Source organism: Dicentrarchus labrax, unplaced genomic scaffold (assembly GCF_905237075.1).
Source record: "Dicentrarchus labrax unplaced genomic scaffold, dlabrax2021, whole genome shotgun sequence".
Lineage (NCBI taxonomy): Eukaryota > Metazoa > Chordata > Actinopteri > Moronidae > Dicentrarchus > Dicentrarchus labrax.
Genome location: NW_026136723.1, coordinates 7,899,121 through 7,918,152, shown reverse-complemented (window position 1 = coordinate 7,918,152; position 19,032 = coordinate 7,899,121). Strand labels below are relative to the sequence as shown.

The window sequence follows — 19,032 nt, the reverse complement described above, 5'->3', positions numbered from 1 at the left end:
AAGATGTTACATTTTTGGGACAGTACCAAACAAGATTTGCAGGCCAGGGCATCTCTGCAGCACTACAGTACAACGTACCATATAATGTTGTTCGTCACACATTTCACCTTTTATCAAAACATGCAGCTTTATTGCAATTTTGATAATATTGTGATTATTTGCCCAACCCTACGGGGGGAAAGATAATTAAAGTAGGTGAGAAAACTACTTCTATACTTTGGATGCACTCCTCTTTAAACAGTAAACACCTCAGGAAGAAGAGCAAAAGAATAGAGAGAGATACACACAGAAATATGAAAGTGTTTCAAGCACAGGTTGTGTCATAATTGTCTAAATGTATAGAGGAAAACCAGATATAAGTTAAAATGTACTGCCCTATATTTGTGTGAACAGGTTGTGCCATGAACATTGCCTGTTAATAAACACTAACAAACATCAGCTGTGTCTGTGTTCAGGGCTAACGTTACGTGTACTCTGACAGCTTCTCACATTTGAATGAAAACGTGCAGCTTGGATTCTCTGGTGTACACAGGAAGGAAAACTGGACCCCGGCGACTCCTGAATAGTCAAAAAGAGACGTTTCTAATTAACATTAAAAGCAACGTTACCTTTGACGAACAGCAAAGTAACACCTGCTGCTGTGTTTGCGGACATAAACAGCAAGCAATGGCAGCAAAAAGTGGCAGCTGACAAGTTTATGACAGGGGACACAGGCGACGAACACGAGGTATGTAACATAACAGAAGCTCTCTCGCCATTAGTTTTCATTTTGTTTATTTTATATGAGTAGAAACAGCTCACATTAAGGTATTACTGTCGTCTCCAAACACTTGGGCTAGCTAGCTTCGCTTAGCTAGCTATCCTTTGAATTGGCGGCTCATGACAGTCACACAGTAACAACGCTGACTGACATAATAAACGGGTCATTTATGCAAATATCAGCTCCGTCAGCTTGTAGTCTTTCACACCAATGCATTTAATATATAATGTTTACTCACATTACCTTAGCATTAACCTGTCAAGTTTCACAGCTTCCTTCTTTGGAGCAGTGTTTTGCAACACTCAATCAACAGCATGACTTCCGGTGAGCGATTTCAAAATAAAACTTTCGGAGCTAATTTAACTGCTATGGTTTGGTGAACTCAACAATGAATGTCTCTATCTAAGTCACCATCATATCCATGTTACAAATAGTTTTCCTAGAGACCACATCAACCCTATTTTGGATAAGGCCCTGTTGTAAGAAAACCTATTCTAAATATCAAGTATTAGTTAGCTCCAAAAAAGTTTTTGGCAACATTGCCTTGCTGCGTGCATAGCACACTGGGATAGGGAGAGGATACAACGATATCATTCCATCCAGTTAAGATGTTTATTATTTGCAACTCTGTGTTAAACATGACACGATTTTTTTCTTACTTCAATTTTGAAGCCTGAATCCTTGTTTCTTGAGTCAGCCCGTTAGCTTGACTATCGTCGGCTTCTTCCAGTTCTTCTTCTTCTGCAAAGGTGGAAGTCTAATAATACATCAGCGCCGCCTAAAGAACAAATGGGGTAGTGCAACTGAGCCAACCCTTACTCACTATATAAACTGTGCACTGTACTGTATATTGTATATTGTATATTATGTATATACCCCATTATTAATTACCTCATATTTGTCAATCATAATGAAACTACTTGAAACTTTAAATTTAAAGGTAACAAACTCGGGGTGTGTGTGTGTACAAAGGTAATGTCATATTATATCATTATACAGAAGTTATTGATAATAATGCCAATATACAAGGGTTCAGCACGCAATATTGCTTTGAATGTGCTGACACTTCAGATCCAGAGCAGTGTCAGTACTACGTGTGATCATGCTGGCAATCAGAATATTCCACTGACTTGCAAATTAGAACAGATCCTCGTGGATGAGCGAATGCCCCCACACTATCCTGTAAAATTCCTCATCCAAATGAGGACTATGAATAGAAAATCAAAGTTTTTGTGCACTCTATTTGAGCAAACATTTTACACATTAAAAGTTTTAGGTAGGTACCAGACAAATTCAAAAAATACAAGACAGTTAGATTCAACTGTTTTATTTTTTTCACCCATAAATCACTTTTCACAATCTTCTTGGAAGACAACAGCATTTTATTCCCTATTTTCTTCTTTTTTTTGGCCAAGGGGAATTGGTCCAAAAGCAAAGCAGGAGCTCAGAGAGACATGGAATGTCTAAAATATGGTTGAGAGTGAATATACACTGATAGCAGGCAAACATCTACAACCATCCACTTACAAAACAGTGCACAAACATTGTGTGTGAAGGCTGTCATTACTAGGATCCCAAACCATAACAACACAATCTTGAAAGCTGAGGGGGTTTGACGGGGGAAACTATGTTGTTCTCGATTTAAAAGAAAAGACATAAACATTATATTTCAACTGAGATCATTTAACAGAATGAATGCACATACGTAAAAGCACAAATAAGTGAAGCCTTCATTTTTCCCATGTGGTGAGTGTTCCCCAAGGTTAATAAGACTGAGTCAGGTCAAACACACCAGCTTTGACCTTAATGTCTGTGTTCAGAATGAGGCAGGGTTTCAGTGCATAGTCACATTACTGCATCTTCATGCCCAGGACAATCGGTGAAACTCTAACATAAAACAAACAAAGGAAAGAAAAGCTACGTGGTTGAAACCTAGAAGATTCACATCTTTCCAGTTATATCATTTACAATCTACATGAAATTCTTCCTTCTAAATGTTTGGTGTCTTCAGTCAACAATACAGAGCACCTATTGGTGCGAGGAACAAAGCTTTCAAGTTATACAGATTATGGAAAACGTGGAAGATGGCAGGAAGGTGTTAATACTACAGTGAATATCCACGTGCAGAAGCGCAATACAGATATACATTGGCACCAAATGTGACATTAAGAAATGTGTTCATCCTGCTCTTGCTCCACTGGATGCTAAAATTAAGCAGCTAACTACTGAAATGTTTTAGCACTGATTTTTTAAAGGAGTATACCAACCTTTTTAATAAGTTTGGCCCATTGGTGAACCAGTATAGCATACCTAATAAGTGAAATTAAACATGTTTTGATACTAAACACCAACAGGGGCGTAGCCAGGATTTTAGCAAAAATACTGAGGTTGCGAGTCCCATGTGAAACCTACGCCCCCCCCTCCCTTAGAAAAAGGTTGACCAAATGCCAAAAGTTTGTAAAATGGTCTGATTATTTGGATTTTTCATGTTTATATTATTTTACTTGTTAAAGTTATGCTTCCTGTCAATTCTATTTCTTCACACGAAGGTCTAAATGTTTCCACTCTGAATAAAACATTGGTAGAGAAATACTGAATCCTTTTTTTTGGCCTAATTTAACTACACAGATTACCAAAATCGGCCTATAAAATACCCCTGCTGATTTCTGAGGTTCCCCTTGGTGGTTGGATCATAAAAAACAGCGTGGCCGACGGCAGCGTACACTGATTTCATTGTCAACCACGTCCCCATATCAAAATTTATTCAAAAGTTACTGTTGATAGGGGAAATATTGCCAAAATACAGAATCTATTTATGTGCCTTTCATTATCTATAGGTTTCACCAACATATCAGCTGGTTATCTTTCTCTCTAACTTTTTCGACCACTAGTAGCCCTATGGAGCAACGTTTGAATGAGCGGGTCCCTGTTATATTGGTGTTGTGCACACAGGCGTTTAACACTCCTGCCACCAGTTTCACGATGTTCAGATCAACAGTTGGTGGCAGTGAAGAGTAGCGATGTGTTCAAAAAGACAAAGAGGAAGAAGACTGCAAGCTAGCAAACATGGATGTAAACTGATGCACGATTTTGCATGTGTAAGGAAGGATATGCACGCAACATCTCAAGAAAATGTGTTTTGTTGAGAATGTAAACATAACTTTTGTTAACAAAAAAAATGCCACAGTGTGGCATTTTTTGTGTAGTACTAGTTTCATGAAAGTATTTTCAATATTTGTCCAAATATACACTTTCTTGCCACTCTGGTGTCATTATCGCTGCCCTCAAAGTAGGTCGGAATAGCATTGGACTCCCAATGGTTTCCCATTTCAGAATCAACCCTCTTGTCGTAGCTTGCATAAGGTGACCAATGGACCACAATTACAAAAGGTTTTCTGGCGTCCTTTAGCTGCTATAATTCTCAATTAATTAGATTTAAGGACATTACAGTCCTGCTACTTCCGTGTGCATTTGCATCCATGTGAAGTACAAATAGTGTGCAGTCATGTACAACATGGGAACTTGAAGGCTACAGAAAAAGACGACATAGTAGTTAAGACTGAGTGATGAGGCTGTGTTTGGTCTGCAGAGGATCAGGAAGATTCTGGGTTGAATGTTGTCATCCAGTGGATTAGTTTAATCTCCAGCGATCATGTGGCCGCAGCCAAGATTAGTCGACCTAATTACAGCACATTTAGACACCCCATTGATTCCTAGTGGACTAGGAGGACTTAGTAACACTAGTCTGTCAGACGGGGAAACGTCTGAGAGAAATCAAAAGAAAGAACAGAAAAAAAACACATAAAAATAAAACAGATTAAGACTGATTAAGACTGATTTGGAGTCAAATGGTGCAGTAGGGGGAATGTGTGTCTTCTGATTAGTTGAATACGAGATATTTGGCATTCTTCATTATGGCATTGAAAGTGAGTGGACACTGTCGGTGGTGCAGAGAGAGACTGGGTAAAGGGCCTCCGTTAGGGCGCAGGGTGGGTGGGTAGGTGGTTGGGGGAACGGGGTTACGATGGACCACTACACGCCGCCCTCCTCACGCCAGTTTCAGAAATTGTTCCACTGTATCTGCTTCCACCGCCTCAGAAAACATTTCATAGTTCTGTGGAAAGCAAGAATGTCAGTCAGCAAACAAGAAAACAGAAAATCTAATGTGACAGCTGTCTCAGAATAGACCTTTTTCACAGCAGCCACTGACATGACGTAGTAGGGTAAACACAGGTGTTACCAATGATAGTAATTAAGGCTCCATTCCATTTAGCGTAGCAGAGCCTTTCCAGTGACAAACACAATAGCACCACCCTGACTGTGTCATGACCTGAATGGGAGCTGAATTAGTATCACTGATTATACCTGTGTTTACCCTACTATTTCATGTCAAAATGGCTGCTGTGAAAAAGGTCTTTTTGCAAAAACAGACAAAATCATGACCTATACTGAGGGCACACTGATGATGACCGGTATATGTAGCGTCAACACTAGTTTTGAATCATGCCTGATGTCATATTTATACCTGATTTTTGTTGGTCAGCAGAAACAAGTTGTAACAAAACACCAACATTTTCATCTTTTAAGTTGATATGGCAAACTTGTTAGCACACATTTGCTTATTTACACTTTCATCAGTTACGGAGCAACATTAGCATTCATTTGGAGCCATGTTTCTGTCCACCTGATGAATTAAGTCCAATATTTACTCTCTTTTAGCTCTGTTTTTGGTCACCTCTGAAAGAAAATATCTGGCTCTTTAGCAGCTAAAAGCTACACTATGGTAACCAGCTAGTAGCTAACATTAGCATATAGGGTTTTCCATATAGACTCCTTTAGCCTGTTGCACCAACTAGGAAGCATGTGTATGCCATTGACTAATTTTTAACCTAAAAAGAAATACACCATATAAAACCTTTATTTTCAATATCACTGCATGTAGCCTTTATAAAATGAATATGAAGAATTAGTTGCTTTCTCTTTTGCTATATGTACAGTTTCCATTTGTTGCTAGCATAGTTAGCTGTTCACTTCTGTAGCCTTTAACCAAAGTGAATATGCAGAGTAGCAAATAACAAATGTAAGAAACATATGTAAACATTAAATAAGCTAGCACAGTTAATGTAAGCTAGCAACAAACAGGCTGTGTGTATTTAACAATATATTGGTGAAGGTCTCGCCATTTGGAACATACCAAGCATATGAAGGACCAGAGAGTGGTTTGACATATTTCTATGAATGTCTTCATACTGTTCACTGTGAAAATCCCACTTTTCACGCCTACAGGTAGTGTTTGATATTAAAAATACAGATGTTTTTAGTGTCCAAACTACCACACATATTCTAAAATATATTTCTTATTGCAGCTGTCATTTAAGTTGATATACGAATATACCGGCAACTTAAAGTCATGTTTGCTGAAACTTTTACTATATCCTAAGATATAGCACAGAATCTGTGAAAAAAAAAAAAAAAACTTTTCTCTGGCTCCTCCAAGTGCTCCTAATGGCGCTTTGGGACCCAAAGAGTCAGTATTTGATGACCTGGAAATGAGACTCAGTCAACAATCAACTATCTATCTTTCTTGGCTCTGATTGGTTGTTTTCACTCAGGCCCGGTGGATTCTTGCTAATTCCATTAGGAGCACTAAGACGAGCCAGAGGAACCTAATTTTTTCACAGATTACCTGTTTCATGATTACCATTAGGATATAGTGAAAGTTTAAGCCAATATGACCAAAAGTAATTTTGTCTAAAAGTTACCTACTGCAGCTTTAAGTTCCAGTTAAAAACATACAGTAGCAGATTTAGTGATTTCATGACTACACTGCTGGAGAGTTGTTGTTTTTTGAAATAATGTTGCAGGTGTGTGTGCGCTCCTCACCCCACAGTATTGGTCTTCATTGAAAAGCTGGGGAGGGACTGCTGTGGGGTTCCCCGCTTTGCTTCTCATTTCGTCACGAAGCTCCCCGCCCACAGAGATGTCGACGAGCTCGTACTGGATGCTTTTACTATCAAGGATTCGTATCACTTCTGCCTGTTGAGACTTCACCTGGAAAACAACAGCGCTCATCAGAATTGTACTCAACCTCAGAATGACCACTATACACCAATTGATTAATTAAACACTGAGCCTATTATCTGCCATCAAGTTCCTGCATTTACTGACTACATTTCTAAGACCTAAGTGGTGCAAAAGACTGACTGCCGTCATGCAGTCTGCAGTTAAAGGTTTAGTCATTGTGATACATAATTAGCAGACAAAGGCCCTTAAACAACTTGGATAAACTGTTTAAATAAACCTTGTTATATTATTTATCATCAAGCAGAGAGCGATATACAATATTCACATTTTTCAAGGCATAGTGCTGAGGTAGAAAGAAACTATAAAATTGAAGTACTTTTTGAGGCTGTGCCTTTAAAAATCAGTGGCTTTATCTGGCTCCTGGATGATGATTAATAGAACTGTTGAGCACTCTGCTATCTTTTTGGGCGGCTGAGGAAGTTGGGAGGGGGTGATTGTAAAAGTGACCACACCTAAGCACAGCGCCAACTGGAAACACACAAGCTGGCATTTAGCTGGCCACACAGAGCTGTTGGGGGTGGGGGGGAAGCGGACTAGCAGTTAAAAGCTTTTCTGAATCGTGTGAAGAAGAAAAGTTGACAAGGTAACTACAACTGAACCCAGTGTTGTTAAAGGGAGCAATTACATCTGTAATATGACTTTCTGGTAAGATATTTAGGTCTGAGCCTAATGCTTACAATATCACACATTAAACTCCTTGATGTGTAATACAGGTTTAAACAGGTTGAATTTTAGACCTTTTAAGACCACTATGAATGCAATTTAACACCTATTTTAAGTCCATACTGGGTGCCCGGTTAGTTCAGTTGGTAAAGCTGGCGACCAATATACGGAGCTGCTACAGCGGCCCGGGTTCGAATCCGACCTGCAGCCCTTTGCTGCGTGTCATCCCCCCTCTCTCTCCACCCACCTTTCCTGTCTCTCTACAGCTGTCACTATTAATAAAGCCAACAAAAGGCCAAAAAGATAACATTAAAAAAAAAGAAAAGAGAAAAAAAAGTCCATACTAGCTATATAAATAGCGAAGGATATGAAGGAAAATAGATATTGGTTCCATGTCGTTTTCATTATGAAGTTGTCACAGCATGATCAATACAAGTTTTTCCCTAAAAAAAAAAAGCAAGACTGAAAAATTATTAAAAACCTTATTGCAAGTAATTTCATTAATCCAATACATTTTTAAGGCCTGTCAAAATTTTATGACCTAAAATTCAGATTATTATTTTGATTTTAGACGATTTAAGACCCCGTGGACACACTGTAGTAACCTTGCAGAACAATTCTTAAGATGTATAAGGAGAGCAAACAAATGTACACATCATTATAAAAGTGCATAGCACAAAGGGGATTATATTTTAATGGGATTGCTCTAGCATGTTTTCATTTTGTAACAGAAAGGGGGTTTTTGCTATGGTCTAAATAAAGTCTTAATAGTATACATTAGAATAGTTCATAATTATTTATTTTTTTACTGGCTACTATTAACTAATGTTAATCCATAAAAAGCAAATGTGGGATTAATTCCAGTCATTTAAAACACACCTTTAACCATGTGCAAAATGGGAGAGAAATGCTTTGAAAGGATAAACTGATTGGAGGAGGGAATAAAATGGATATGCAGCAGGTGTTGAAGCCAGCAGAAAGACTGGGTGTCAGTGGCATCCAACGTTCTTTTTTTTTTTTTTAAAAAAAAAAAATTTAATTGGGTGGGTGAATTTATTATTTTTATTAAAATTTTAAAAAAATATAATTTTTTTTTTTTTTTTTATTTTTTTTTAATAAAAAATATTTTTTTTTTTTGTTGTTTTTTTTTTAAAAATTTTTTTTAAAACCAAAAATAATCCTACAAAGGATGTGTTTTACAACATCAGATTATTGGTGTCTGCAGACAGTCTGGATGTCAACCTGTTCCACTGGATTCATCCTAATATATTCAAACAATATGCAGCAAAACTTCATTACAAAGTCATACTATTTGTAATGAAGCCAACGTATCAACTAACACGTACATCAAATGATACAAACATCTGACTTTTCCGGATTACAGGGTGTAGTGGTCAATTCGGCTCACATATAAACTACCAGGCAGCTCTTACTTCATTAACTTTTCAGGTTTTATTCCTGGTTCCCATGCTCTCTTGTCACTATCCTAGGCTACAACAATTAGTACAAGAAGATTGAGTAGCAGGTGTACCACTTATAAAAGATGACATTTTAAAACACATGTCGTTCAGTCCATCTGGTGTATGCAAAACAGGGCCCTAACATTACAATGTATATTTGCCATTAAGCAAAGCAGCCTTAAATTGCAAGATTTTTGCATGAAGTTTGGCGTACAGTTCTCGATACAGGAAACGGACACATATGGTCGCTATACTTCCGGCCACCCTTATGTACCAGAATGAATGTATATAGTGTCACTGTTTGGGATAGCTAATACGGTTCATATTCTGAGGAAACACTTCAGCAAAAATGGCTAGCCAAACACAGCCTTCCCACTACCAGGATAGAGGAGAGGAGGTGGAACCACGCACCACGGCTCGTCTTTACAAGTCCTTTATGTTTAGCTCCATTTACGACTGATAACTTTCATCTCCCTTACGCCTACGACCTGGTAATGCTGACGTTCCAGTCCTGATAGAAATGGGCGCTGAGTAGCATAGGCCCAGTGCACTGTTAGTCAGGAGGAAGCTATTACTGATAGGGTGCTGGGTGTGTCTGTTGGACTCACAGCATTGTTAGCTGCAGCCACCGGAGCCCCGGACACAAACATCACGCTAAGTTCGTTCAATTACGGTCACTTGACTCACCGTCCGAGAGGCAGTAACGGTGGTGTAGTACAGTTTGATTCCCATTGCTGCAGGTCCTTCCACTCCCTTTGTGTATCTGCTTGCGAGGAGCTTTCTCTCGCGTCCGTCAAGCTGAACAGTTATCGAAGGTAAGGAAGCTTGGCGACGGCGCTTTCAAAATAAAAGACTTACATTTTCACATTAAAGTTTAAATGAGTATAAAAAGTTTACTTCTACTTTTCAGTGATAGATTTTTGCAAAAGTCAAACCTAAAGGAAAGACAGTAAGCAGAAAACATGGACATGAAAGTTATTTGATTGTGTGGTCTAAAAAGTTTGCTGTGTGCAACTTGTATCTACTATTACTGAAATCTCATTAAAGTGGCCCATGGCTGGACTAACCTGCTAGAGGGCCATGGGATGGCTCCAATTAAAGGATAGGCTAGGTCAGTGATTCCCAACCTAGGGTCTGAACCCCCACTAGGGGTCGGCAAAGCTTCACGGGGGGTCACAAGGCCTTCTTGATTTTGAGGGGTGAAAGAAAACTACATCTCAGCATTGTGTTAACTTCTTTGAAGAAAAGTAAATTGTTGACCATTGACAAGAAAAACAAAAAAGAAACCTATTAAGTCTGTATGACTATTGAAAAATTATTTTAAAAAATTTAAAAAACGTAATACAGACAGAATTGTATAAAATGTTCCCTAAACAGTTAATAATCTACTCAAAATTAATCAAAGTTACTCCTTTTACACAAACTCCTTGCCGTTACTGAGTTTTGAACATAATATAATTTAATCACTTAGTCAGGGGTCATCAGTTTACTAAATGATAGAAAAAGGGATCCCTTAAGGAAAAAGGTTGGAAATCACTGGGCTGGGTTTATATGTAGATGTGTCTAAATATTCACATACCCATTATGTAGGTTTGACCCCAAAAACTCAATGATTGGAATCATCAGTTGAGAATCTCTGCACTTTTGTTTTTTTTTATCTCCATCAATGGTACACTGGGATATTATAATGGAACTATGAGCAGGACACACACTTCTACTTTCTCCGACTGTGTGGGAATCTTTTCATATCACAGATGACAAAGAAAGGCATAAAACAAGAGGAAGGCTATAGCATGAGGAACCGCAGGGCTGAACTGACAAAAAAAGGAACGAATAGTCAAATCTGATTCAACTGACAAAATTCTGAGTTGGGTACAGCCCTACCTGTATGTATACTGAAGGAGTTATTGGTAATTTGGTGGCTCCAATCAGATAAACACAATTCCACGGTAAGCTGTGGGGGATCAAATCCACAGTCCTTGTTCTGTTAGGCAGCTTTTTGCTTCCCTGCCATACAATGTTCTCGTTCTGAGCCACAGTGGAGGGCTATTTTTTGCCTTTTTTATTACAGAGACAGTAAAGAGGCAGTCAGGAGACGGCCCCTATCGTGTCAGTTGACATTTTGGCGGATAAAACAGGCAATCTGAAGATCTGACATTTTCTGAGAAACAGTAAATGTTTAATATTGGAAACAACAGGAAATGATTCGTTGTATTCTGGTAAACTTGACTCCACTCTGCCTCAATACATAGGATGCCTCTTGCTGCACAGTTTAAAGAGACAGTGCACAACTTTATTCATATTTTCCTTTGCTGCTTTTTGAATTTATATCCCATTTATGCCTCAATCAGTAATATTTTACTTTACAGAAATGACAGCAATCTTTTTATGTCTCTTGTCAACTCTTCATTCCTTCCTCTCATACTTTCTCTTATTTTCTTTCTTAATTTTCTCCTCATGAGACCCTTCTCCTCTTTCTTCCCTCTCTACCTCAGTTTCTCTGTTAAGCTTCATCCATCTTTCAGGGAATTCCAGACAATCACACACACACACACACACACACACACACACACACACACACACACACACACACACACACACACACACACACACACAGTGTTTGGTCTCTTATAGGTAACCGTATCTGGCTTATCTCAACTGATTCATTGCACACTGCCAAAGTTGTCTATAGGGTTGTGTGTGTGTGTGTGTGTGTGTGTGTGTGTGTGTGTGTGTGTGTGTGTGTGTGTGTGTGTGTGTGTGTGTGTGTGTGGTGTGTGTGTTGTTATTGTGGATGGTTTACTTCTAGAAATTGTAGAGATAAACATCTCCATTTAAGTCAAGAACAGATTATTTACTTATTTATTTGTAACACCAGGAAGCTTCTTCTGTTGCTTTTGTTCACAGTGAAACTCACAAAGTAAATGTTGCACATTAGCACAAACATTTCTAAGCCAGCCAGTGTCCATCTGTCCTTGTCCCCATACAAAGTCTGTCTGCTGTCACAATGAACACAACATTGGAAGTTGTACTCACAGATCCAGGCTGGAATTAACTCCCTGCTGTAAAAACATATCAGCCCTGATCATGAGGTATTTATGAATTCCTGCCTACAAAACTGCCTATGCAGCTGGCAGGCTCATTGCTCATGAAACAAACCTGTATGATATATGGAAAACTCTTTTGTGCATGTAAAAAAAAAAAAAAGGTGTTTCACAAGAAATGCTATATAACACAGTTTGAGATGGTACACGTGCTGGAAAGTACATTTGATTTTGGAAACATGTTCAACAGCACTGTGTGCTGCTGTAGCTGTGCTCCCCCTCTCCTGTTGTCCCTACATAGACTACAGTCCTTCATTATTGGTCTATCCTGTTTGACAGTTACCTTTCTTGCATACTGATCTTTTCTCCCAATTTGGGTCCTAATTCTGCAATTCCTAATTAGCAGCTGTGTAGATCAGACAGTCAGTACTGCAGTACCATAGGGCTTATTTTGACAAAAGTGATGACTACACCTAACAGGACTTTTTTAACCAGCAGAATTTGTCCACAGGCTGCATGCTCCGATGTTGTCTGCAACAAATGCCTCTGGAGAATGAATCCACTGGGGCACAGGAAGCCTTCATTCTTCCTACAAGGTTTAGTGTTCCAGGCTGGCAGCCACATCATCACTAAGCAGCACCACACACAGCGAGCCTTGCAGTGTGTGTGTGTGTGTGTGTGTGTGTGTGTGTGTCTGTGTGTCTGTGTCTGTGTGTCTGTGTGTCTGTGTGTCTGTGTGTCTGTGTGTGTGTGTGTGTGTGTGTGTGTGTGTGTGTCTGTGTGTCTGTGTGTCTGTGTGTGTGTGTGTGTGTGTGTGTCTGTGTGTCTGTGTGTCTGTGTGTCTGTGTGTGTGTGTGTGTGTGTGTGTCTGTGTGTGTGTGTGTGTCTGTGTGTCTGTGTGTCTGTGTGTGTGTGTGTGTGTCTGTGTGTGTGTGTGTGTCTGTGTGTGGCCAGAAGTATAACAGTGAGAGGCAGTCTTCACTACTAAGTACCTGATAGTTCAGGGATGCAACAGAATATTTCTAAGAATAGTTTTGATGCTCCAATTCTGTCTCTGGACATATTCTCTTGATTGTGTCTTCGCAGCCTCCTGCTGACTCTGTCTCATTCCAGGGTGTGTGACAAGACTACAGCCGTGATAGCAGCTCTGTGAGGCTGTATTTATTGTAGGCACACCAGTGCTTTGAAGTAAATGCAAACGGCAGCATGCTAACATGCTCAAATTGACTACGTTCACCATCTAAACACAAAGTAGGCCTGTGAGTGCTGAAGCTGATGGGAATGTCATTAGTTAATTTATCTTAAACCAAAGTATTGGACATTATGAAATTCTGACTTTTGAAAAGTTAAGGGATCACTCAAGTGATTACAATTCATCCTGAAGGGAACAATGACTGTGTGTACCAATTTCTGTGGTAATCAACCCAACAGTTGTCGAGAGATTGTATTCAAAACCATAAATTCAACTCCATGGTGGCACTAGAGAAAAGGTCAAGAGATCAACAAAGTCAGTAGGATACATCAATGAATGTCTGAAGATTTTGTGCCAATCCATCCAGTAGATGTTGAAATGTTTCCAGAGGCAGATCAAGATGGGTTACATTGGGTGGTAGTGCTCCCCTAAGAAATGCTTGGCCACCCTGGCTGCCTGCCATGCTGTCAAATTTAACAAATTAATTTAGATTAATTTTAAAAATAATGTGTTAAATAAAGGAAATTAGCACATCATTTAATGATCTGTTATGACCACATTTTAGACTAAGATAGGCTTAAGGTAAATGAGAAAGAAACAAACAAATTATTGATTTCTAATACCATCTTTTGATATTTCTTTAAATATGTTCATTAAGGAGCTTTTCCAATCAAATATTGATATATGTGATAGTTTGCAATTAAATCAGCATATATTTCTGTCTGCATGAATAGTTCCCTAGATTCACCCCATCACTAAGGATCTCTAAGGTCATTAGGATTCATCCTTTAGGCACCATGTGTATTGCTACCACATTTCATACTACTACTTACTAATACTTGTCAAGATATGCTGCCAGTAGAGGAGTAAGAAAAGTCAGGGGATCACCAAAGTCAGTAAGCCTCATCGTCTGGGAACCATGAATGTCTGTGAAATATGCATGCAATAGTTGATTAGATATTTCAGTCTGTAAAATGTCAGACTAACATACAGACAGTTTGGCACTGCCATGCCTAGAACCATGCTGTTTAGTCCATTGATGACAGCTAATAGCATCAATTACAAATCTGCCCTTTATCATAAGCTCCTCTGAAATTCAGGAAATTAAGCAAAAACTTTGAAAAAAAAGAAGTTTTTAGCAGTTCTCCTTCCGAAGTACCCTTCAGTGGGAGGGACACATAATAAGGGTTTAGTGTTTCTCAAGGAAACTTCTACTTAGGTGACGGCTGCCAAAGGGATTCAGTCTGGAATAGTCCAGTTCTAACACGTTCTGTCTAACCACTGGACCACCCAGCAACAGCACCAAGTTGAAATTATCCAGATTCCCCAAATTGTACGCATCTATGACGTTTGTGTTTTAGAGGACGTCATACTCAAAGCAGCTGTGTATTGTTCTTGCTATAATGCTGTGAGTATTTCGAGCCCTATTACGTCTAATGAGCAAATTTCATTTGGAACTTATCACAAGGAAAGCATGCTGGCCCCTTCTATTGTGAGTCAGACAGGAGGAATGTGGGAGAGAGTCCAGCAGTGCCATGATTCAGCTGATTCAGGGTTTTAGGTGAATAACTGAGCCGTGCAGCATGGACCAGTACACACCAATACACAGTAAGACTGGAGTCGGACTGCAGAGCCGGCCACTAGGATGAATATATGTGTTTGCAGGTGAGGTGAACAATATAATCTCTGAGGTTTGCACCAGCAGAAGGAGAACACCAATTCTGCTCCTGACATGACAAAATAAACCAGGTCTTTCTGCCTCAAATAACTGTACCTTCATCAACACTTGGGGGCAGCAGAAAGGTATTTTTGATTTCTTCTAGATTCATCTGAGAGCAAGCAAGATCCTAACTCTGAAAGGAGATATTCTAAGACATTTCCATGCATTATTGTAAAATGAAAGGTACATTTCTCATTTACTCATTGACTTTTGATTTATTTTGTCTTCCCTTGCATGTAGTCTTAACTAAATGTCTGGACCTTCTGTCCCAGACCCAGTACAGTAAGGTACAGATTTACTTTGTGCCATTCTGAACATACAAATGGCAAATGCAGATGCACAGTATCAAGTGTACTGTTGAGATATTCTGTGATTTATACTCTATATATTTACCTGTATGATTATTAACTGGAATAGAAATGTTTACTTGTGCTTACATCGATTATGCTTACATAGATAAAGGGCTGTTAAGGGAATACTAATAACAGAAATAAAGTAATGAATATTAGATGTTTGTATGATGTGTTATAGTTACTATAGTTACTATAACTTACTAATGAATATGAATAGCAAGCACAGTATAAGGGAGAAGAGTGTGGGTAGTTGCAGATATAACATGACATTCTTTGGGAGAGATAGCGGTAAACATGGCCTCCGAGGTCAGTATCATGAGCTCGTAAAAACAATGATGGAGCACATGACGGAATAACTCCATATCTGGAAGAGAGAGTAAGAAGTGATACATAGGTTTAGATAACAGGTCATTGAATGTCAGAAAAAGAGGCCGTTTTCCCCTTCGATGAGTTCCAGGTGCTAGCTACCCCATCAACATCATCCTTGGAGTCAATATACCAAGGGGACAAGGGGTGGAGATTATACCATCGTGTGCTATGTGTTATCTTCAAGAATATAAGAACTGATGTTAGGAACAGGAGGTTGCTCAGACTTTGTGAACTGGCAGACCTTGTGCATGTCAGGTTAACCGTAGTTGAACCCAGAGCTCTGTTACTTTTGTACAATATACTGGTGTTAAAATAAAGCTGATTCTTTTATACTCCAAGATCCTTCTCCTATCGCTTCATTAAAAGAACACGCGAGGAATTGAGTTTTTGAAATACAGAGATTCCTCAACAATTTGGTGACCCCGACGTGATGGAGACGGAGAAGTGAGGAGTCGTAGTTTTTTGTTTCTTCACAGAACAACGGACGGGCGGATACGAGTGACTGCAAACTTAAGGGGCTCCTACAAAAACAAGGTGAGCAGACGCCTGTTAGGACAAAGTACTGCTATTGATCACTCTAAATTAGTTTGAAGTCACTTGTAAGTCTCCCGTCCTAGTATAGTCTAAACCAGTGTACTGTACAACCATAAGGATACTCCACTAAGGAGGAAGCCACAAATGGGAACCTACTCTTGAAGGCGCAGTAGTAGGCTAACCCGAGGGGTTGGAGTCCCGTTGGGGTTAGAGGCCCCACGAACGAGCCAACAGTTTCAAGTCCGTCCCGCCTTTGTGACGCTATACTTTTGATATAGCGTGACAAAGTTAAAAGGGGTCTGTTCGGAGACACCCCAGGAGTCTGGTTCCGGTACGTACCAGAAGTGGGGGACGCCAGTAGGGAAAAGTGAACTGGGTACTCGCCAATAGGGGGAAACTCCTGTGATCCATGAGAGTCGGCACAAAGATAGACAATCTGTCCTAGCAAAAAATTAGCGTTGGCAGTACAGATTAACCTGAGTTCATCAGATATATTGCTTGTGCAAACATGTGAACATGACAGCTGAGCGTTTCTTAATGTGACTCTGTTAAAAAGGCATATCGGGGATTGTGTGGGTGGCTTTTCAGTTGTTGGATATTTTGGTGAGACTCGTCTCATCCGACTCCTGCCTGTGGGGGGTTGGGTTGATATAGGGAGTGTGTCTAAAAAGTGTGTACAAAGCCTGGGAGAGGACCCCCAGAGTGAGACCGGACTGAAAAGATTATTTCAGCCTAGAAGCTTGTCTCACTGGGCATTAGCTGTACAATACTGACCTCTGAGTCATTCACACCAACCCTGTATGTGTTTTAAAGTTTTTACAATCAGTGTGTTGTAGCACGTTTTACAGGTTGTTTTTAAAAATGGAAAAGGAATTTAATAAAGAGTGTGGGGAGAATGGGGAGGCTTCAGTAAACACAGTGGGTGAGCAGTGGGAAGTAGTCAGGGGGCAAATGACTAGTGGATTTCCTAAAGATGAACAAGATAAAATGATGAAAGGACATGATGATACATGGACGTGGCTCCAGGAGCAGGGACATGTACCTGGTAACATGAAGAGGGTGAAATTGTTGCCATATTTAGCTGCCGCAGAGAAGACTGTAATAGACAAGCTAGAAAAGCATGACACTAGAGTACAACAGGGCTGGCTGGCCAAGATAAAGTGGAAGAAGACTTCAGAGGAGATAGACAGAAAGAGAGCTTCAGTACACGCGATATCATTAGCCTGCGCAGCAATAGGAGCACGGACAAAGACTGTGACCACGACTGTGACCAAGACTGCTCCACCTATGGAGCCGGGACCATGGCCCTTATACCCATACCTCGACAACCCTCCTTATGCCCCGGGCCTCTCCGCCGTACACAGACACCCGTCCAGGAGCAATACAGGCTCCGGTAATCACAGTTAATTCAGGCCAATTGGATTTAGAGGGGAACGTCTTTGAAGGGACAGCAAAGCAATTTGAAGAGTTACGGGAGCTAATAAAGGGGCAGACAAAGGACCTGACTGAGGTTAAAGCATACTGGGAGGAACGGCAAGAGAGGATAGCCCAGTTGAAGGCAGAGGTTAAAAAACAGGAAGAAATAAGATGCCCAGTGCTGGTTATACAGGATACATTCCCTATAGAGAAGCTGGAACACCAGAAGGGGGGAAGTGAGAGAGAGGAGCACAGGGAGCCAAAGCAGCGCGAAGGGGGGGAGAAAAATCAGACAGGGAGCCCAGCAGGACCATTCCAGGCAAAGACAGACAGGAGAATAGCAAAGAGGCAGGGAGAGAGTGGCAAGGGTGGGTGCAAAAAGATGAGGAGGGAGATCACATATGGAGAGGGGGAAGAAGAAAAGGGGGAATATGAGCAATACCAGCAAGTATGTGAGGCACAGATGTCAGGGCAGCTAGTCATATACCACAACCAGCCAGAGTAAGATATATCATCTTCACAGGAATACGATAGGGGTCCATCACCCATCCTAACGGCTTTGGTCAATGGTGTGCTTTTTCAGAAAAAGGGGGGTGGGAGACAAGTTCTGACCTATGCAAGCGTCGCACTAGATGCAACAGAGAACAGACACCCACCATGCACGAGATATGCAGCAGGGGTCGCAAAAAATTTTAACAAAACTGCACACATTGTAATGGGACATGCAATGACAGTACTCACAACACATAGTGTGGTAGCGTATGTAAACTCACAGGCATTCACCATGACATCACTACGACAGACGAGACTGGAAAAAACTTTAACTGCACCCCACATAACATTCACACATGAAGGCATAAACATGGCAGACAGCATGGGGGAAGGGGAGCCTCATTTGTGTGAAGAAAGAGTACAGAAAGATCTGAGAGTAAGAATAGATTTGCAGAGTCAGTCGATAGGAGATGCAGAGGAGACACTGCTCACAGATGGATGCTGCTTCAGACATCCAACAGAAGGGTTAAAAGCAGCTTGGGCAGTGGTGAGACAGACAGAAAGGGGGTTCGAGACAGTATACAGTAACAGGAAAAGTATCAGCTCAGTTAGCAGAACTACAGGCGATGATAGCAGCAGTAGAGAGAGCTGAAGGAAAAAGTGTAAACATTTACACGGACTCTGCATATGTGGTAGGAGCCATACAGGTAGACCTAAGCCAGTGGATCAGATCAGGGTTTCACACCGCCTCTAACACTCCCATCAAGCATGAGAAAGACATACAGAGACTTGAAGCAGCACTGATGAAGCGACACGTGGCCGTAATCAAGTGTAAAGGACATGACAAGACGGACTCTCTGACAGCTAGAGGAAATGACGCAGCAGACCAAGCAGCTAAACAGAAAGCCGGCTATGGTACACAGTACATGATGATACAAGCAGGAC

The 19,032-nt window shown here is 40.4% G+C and overlaps 2 protein-coding genes across 6 annotated transcripts in view; both read right to left on the bottom strand.

Moving 5' to 3' along the window:
• trappc9 (trafficking protein particle complex subunit 9) overlaps positions 1-1,080 on the bottom strand; it is a 207,664-nt gene extending 206,584 nt beyond the window's left edge. For 2 of the 5 annotated variants that reach the window (XM_051389451.1, XM_051389456.1), the window contains exons 1-2: positions 1,004-1,072; positions 490-558 (exon numbers count right to left, since the gene is read on the bottom strand). The gene's annotated coding sequence lies outside the window, so the exon portion shown is untranslated. Of the gene's footprint in view, positions 1-489; positions 559-998 lie in introns of all 5 variants that reach the window. The other 3 variants (XM_051389453.1, XM_051389454.1, XM_051389455.1) reach the window with 3 other exon arrangements.
• Positions 1,081-2,071: 991 nt separating this feature from the next.
• Positions 2,072-9,804, bottom strand: sh3bgrl3 (SH3 domain binding glutamate-rich protein like 3). The gene is made up of 3 exons (XM_051390291.1): positions 9,655-9,804; positions 6,644-6,811; positions 2,072-4,874 (listed from the first exon to the last, which is right to left on the bottom strand). Exons 1-3 carry the CDS (start codon positions 9,697-9,699, stop codon positions 4,809-4,811), a joined length of 279 nt encoding a protein of 92 aa, XP_051246251.1. The 5' UTR covers positions 9,700-9,804; the 3' UTR covers positions 2,072-4,808.
• Positions 9,805-19,032: the final 9,228 nt, after the last annotated feature.

Excerpts from the sequence above, each read along its gene's own strand:
- sh3bgrl3 (XM_051390291.1), bottom strand. The coding sequence starts at position 9,699 with ATGGGAATCAAACTGTACTACACCACCGTTACTGCCTCTCGGACG. Across the intron at positions 6,812-9,654 it reads CCGTTACTGCCTCTCGGACG|GTGAAGTCTCAACAGGCAGA; the intron begins GTGAGTCAAGTG and ends GTTGTTTTCCAG. Across the intron at positions 4,875-6,643 it reads ATGAAGACCAATACTGTGGG|AACTATGAAATGTTTTCTGA; the intron begins GTGAGGAGCGCA and ends TGCTTTCCACAG.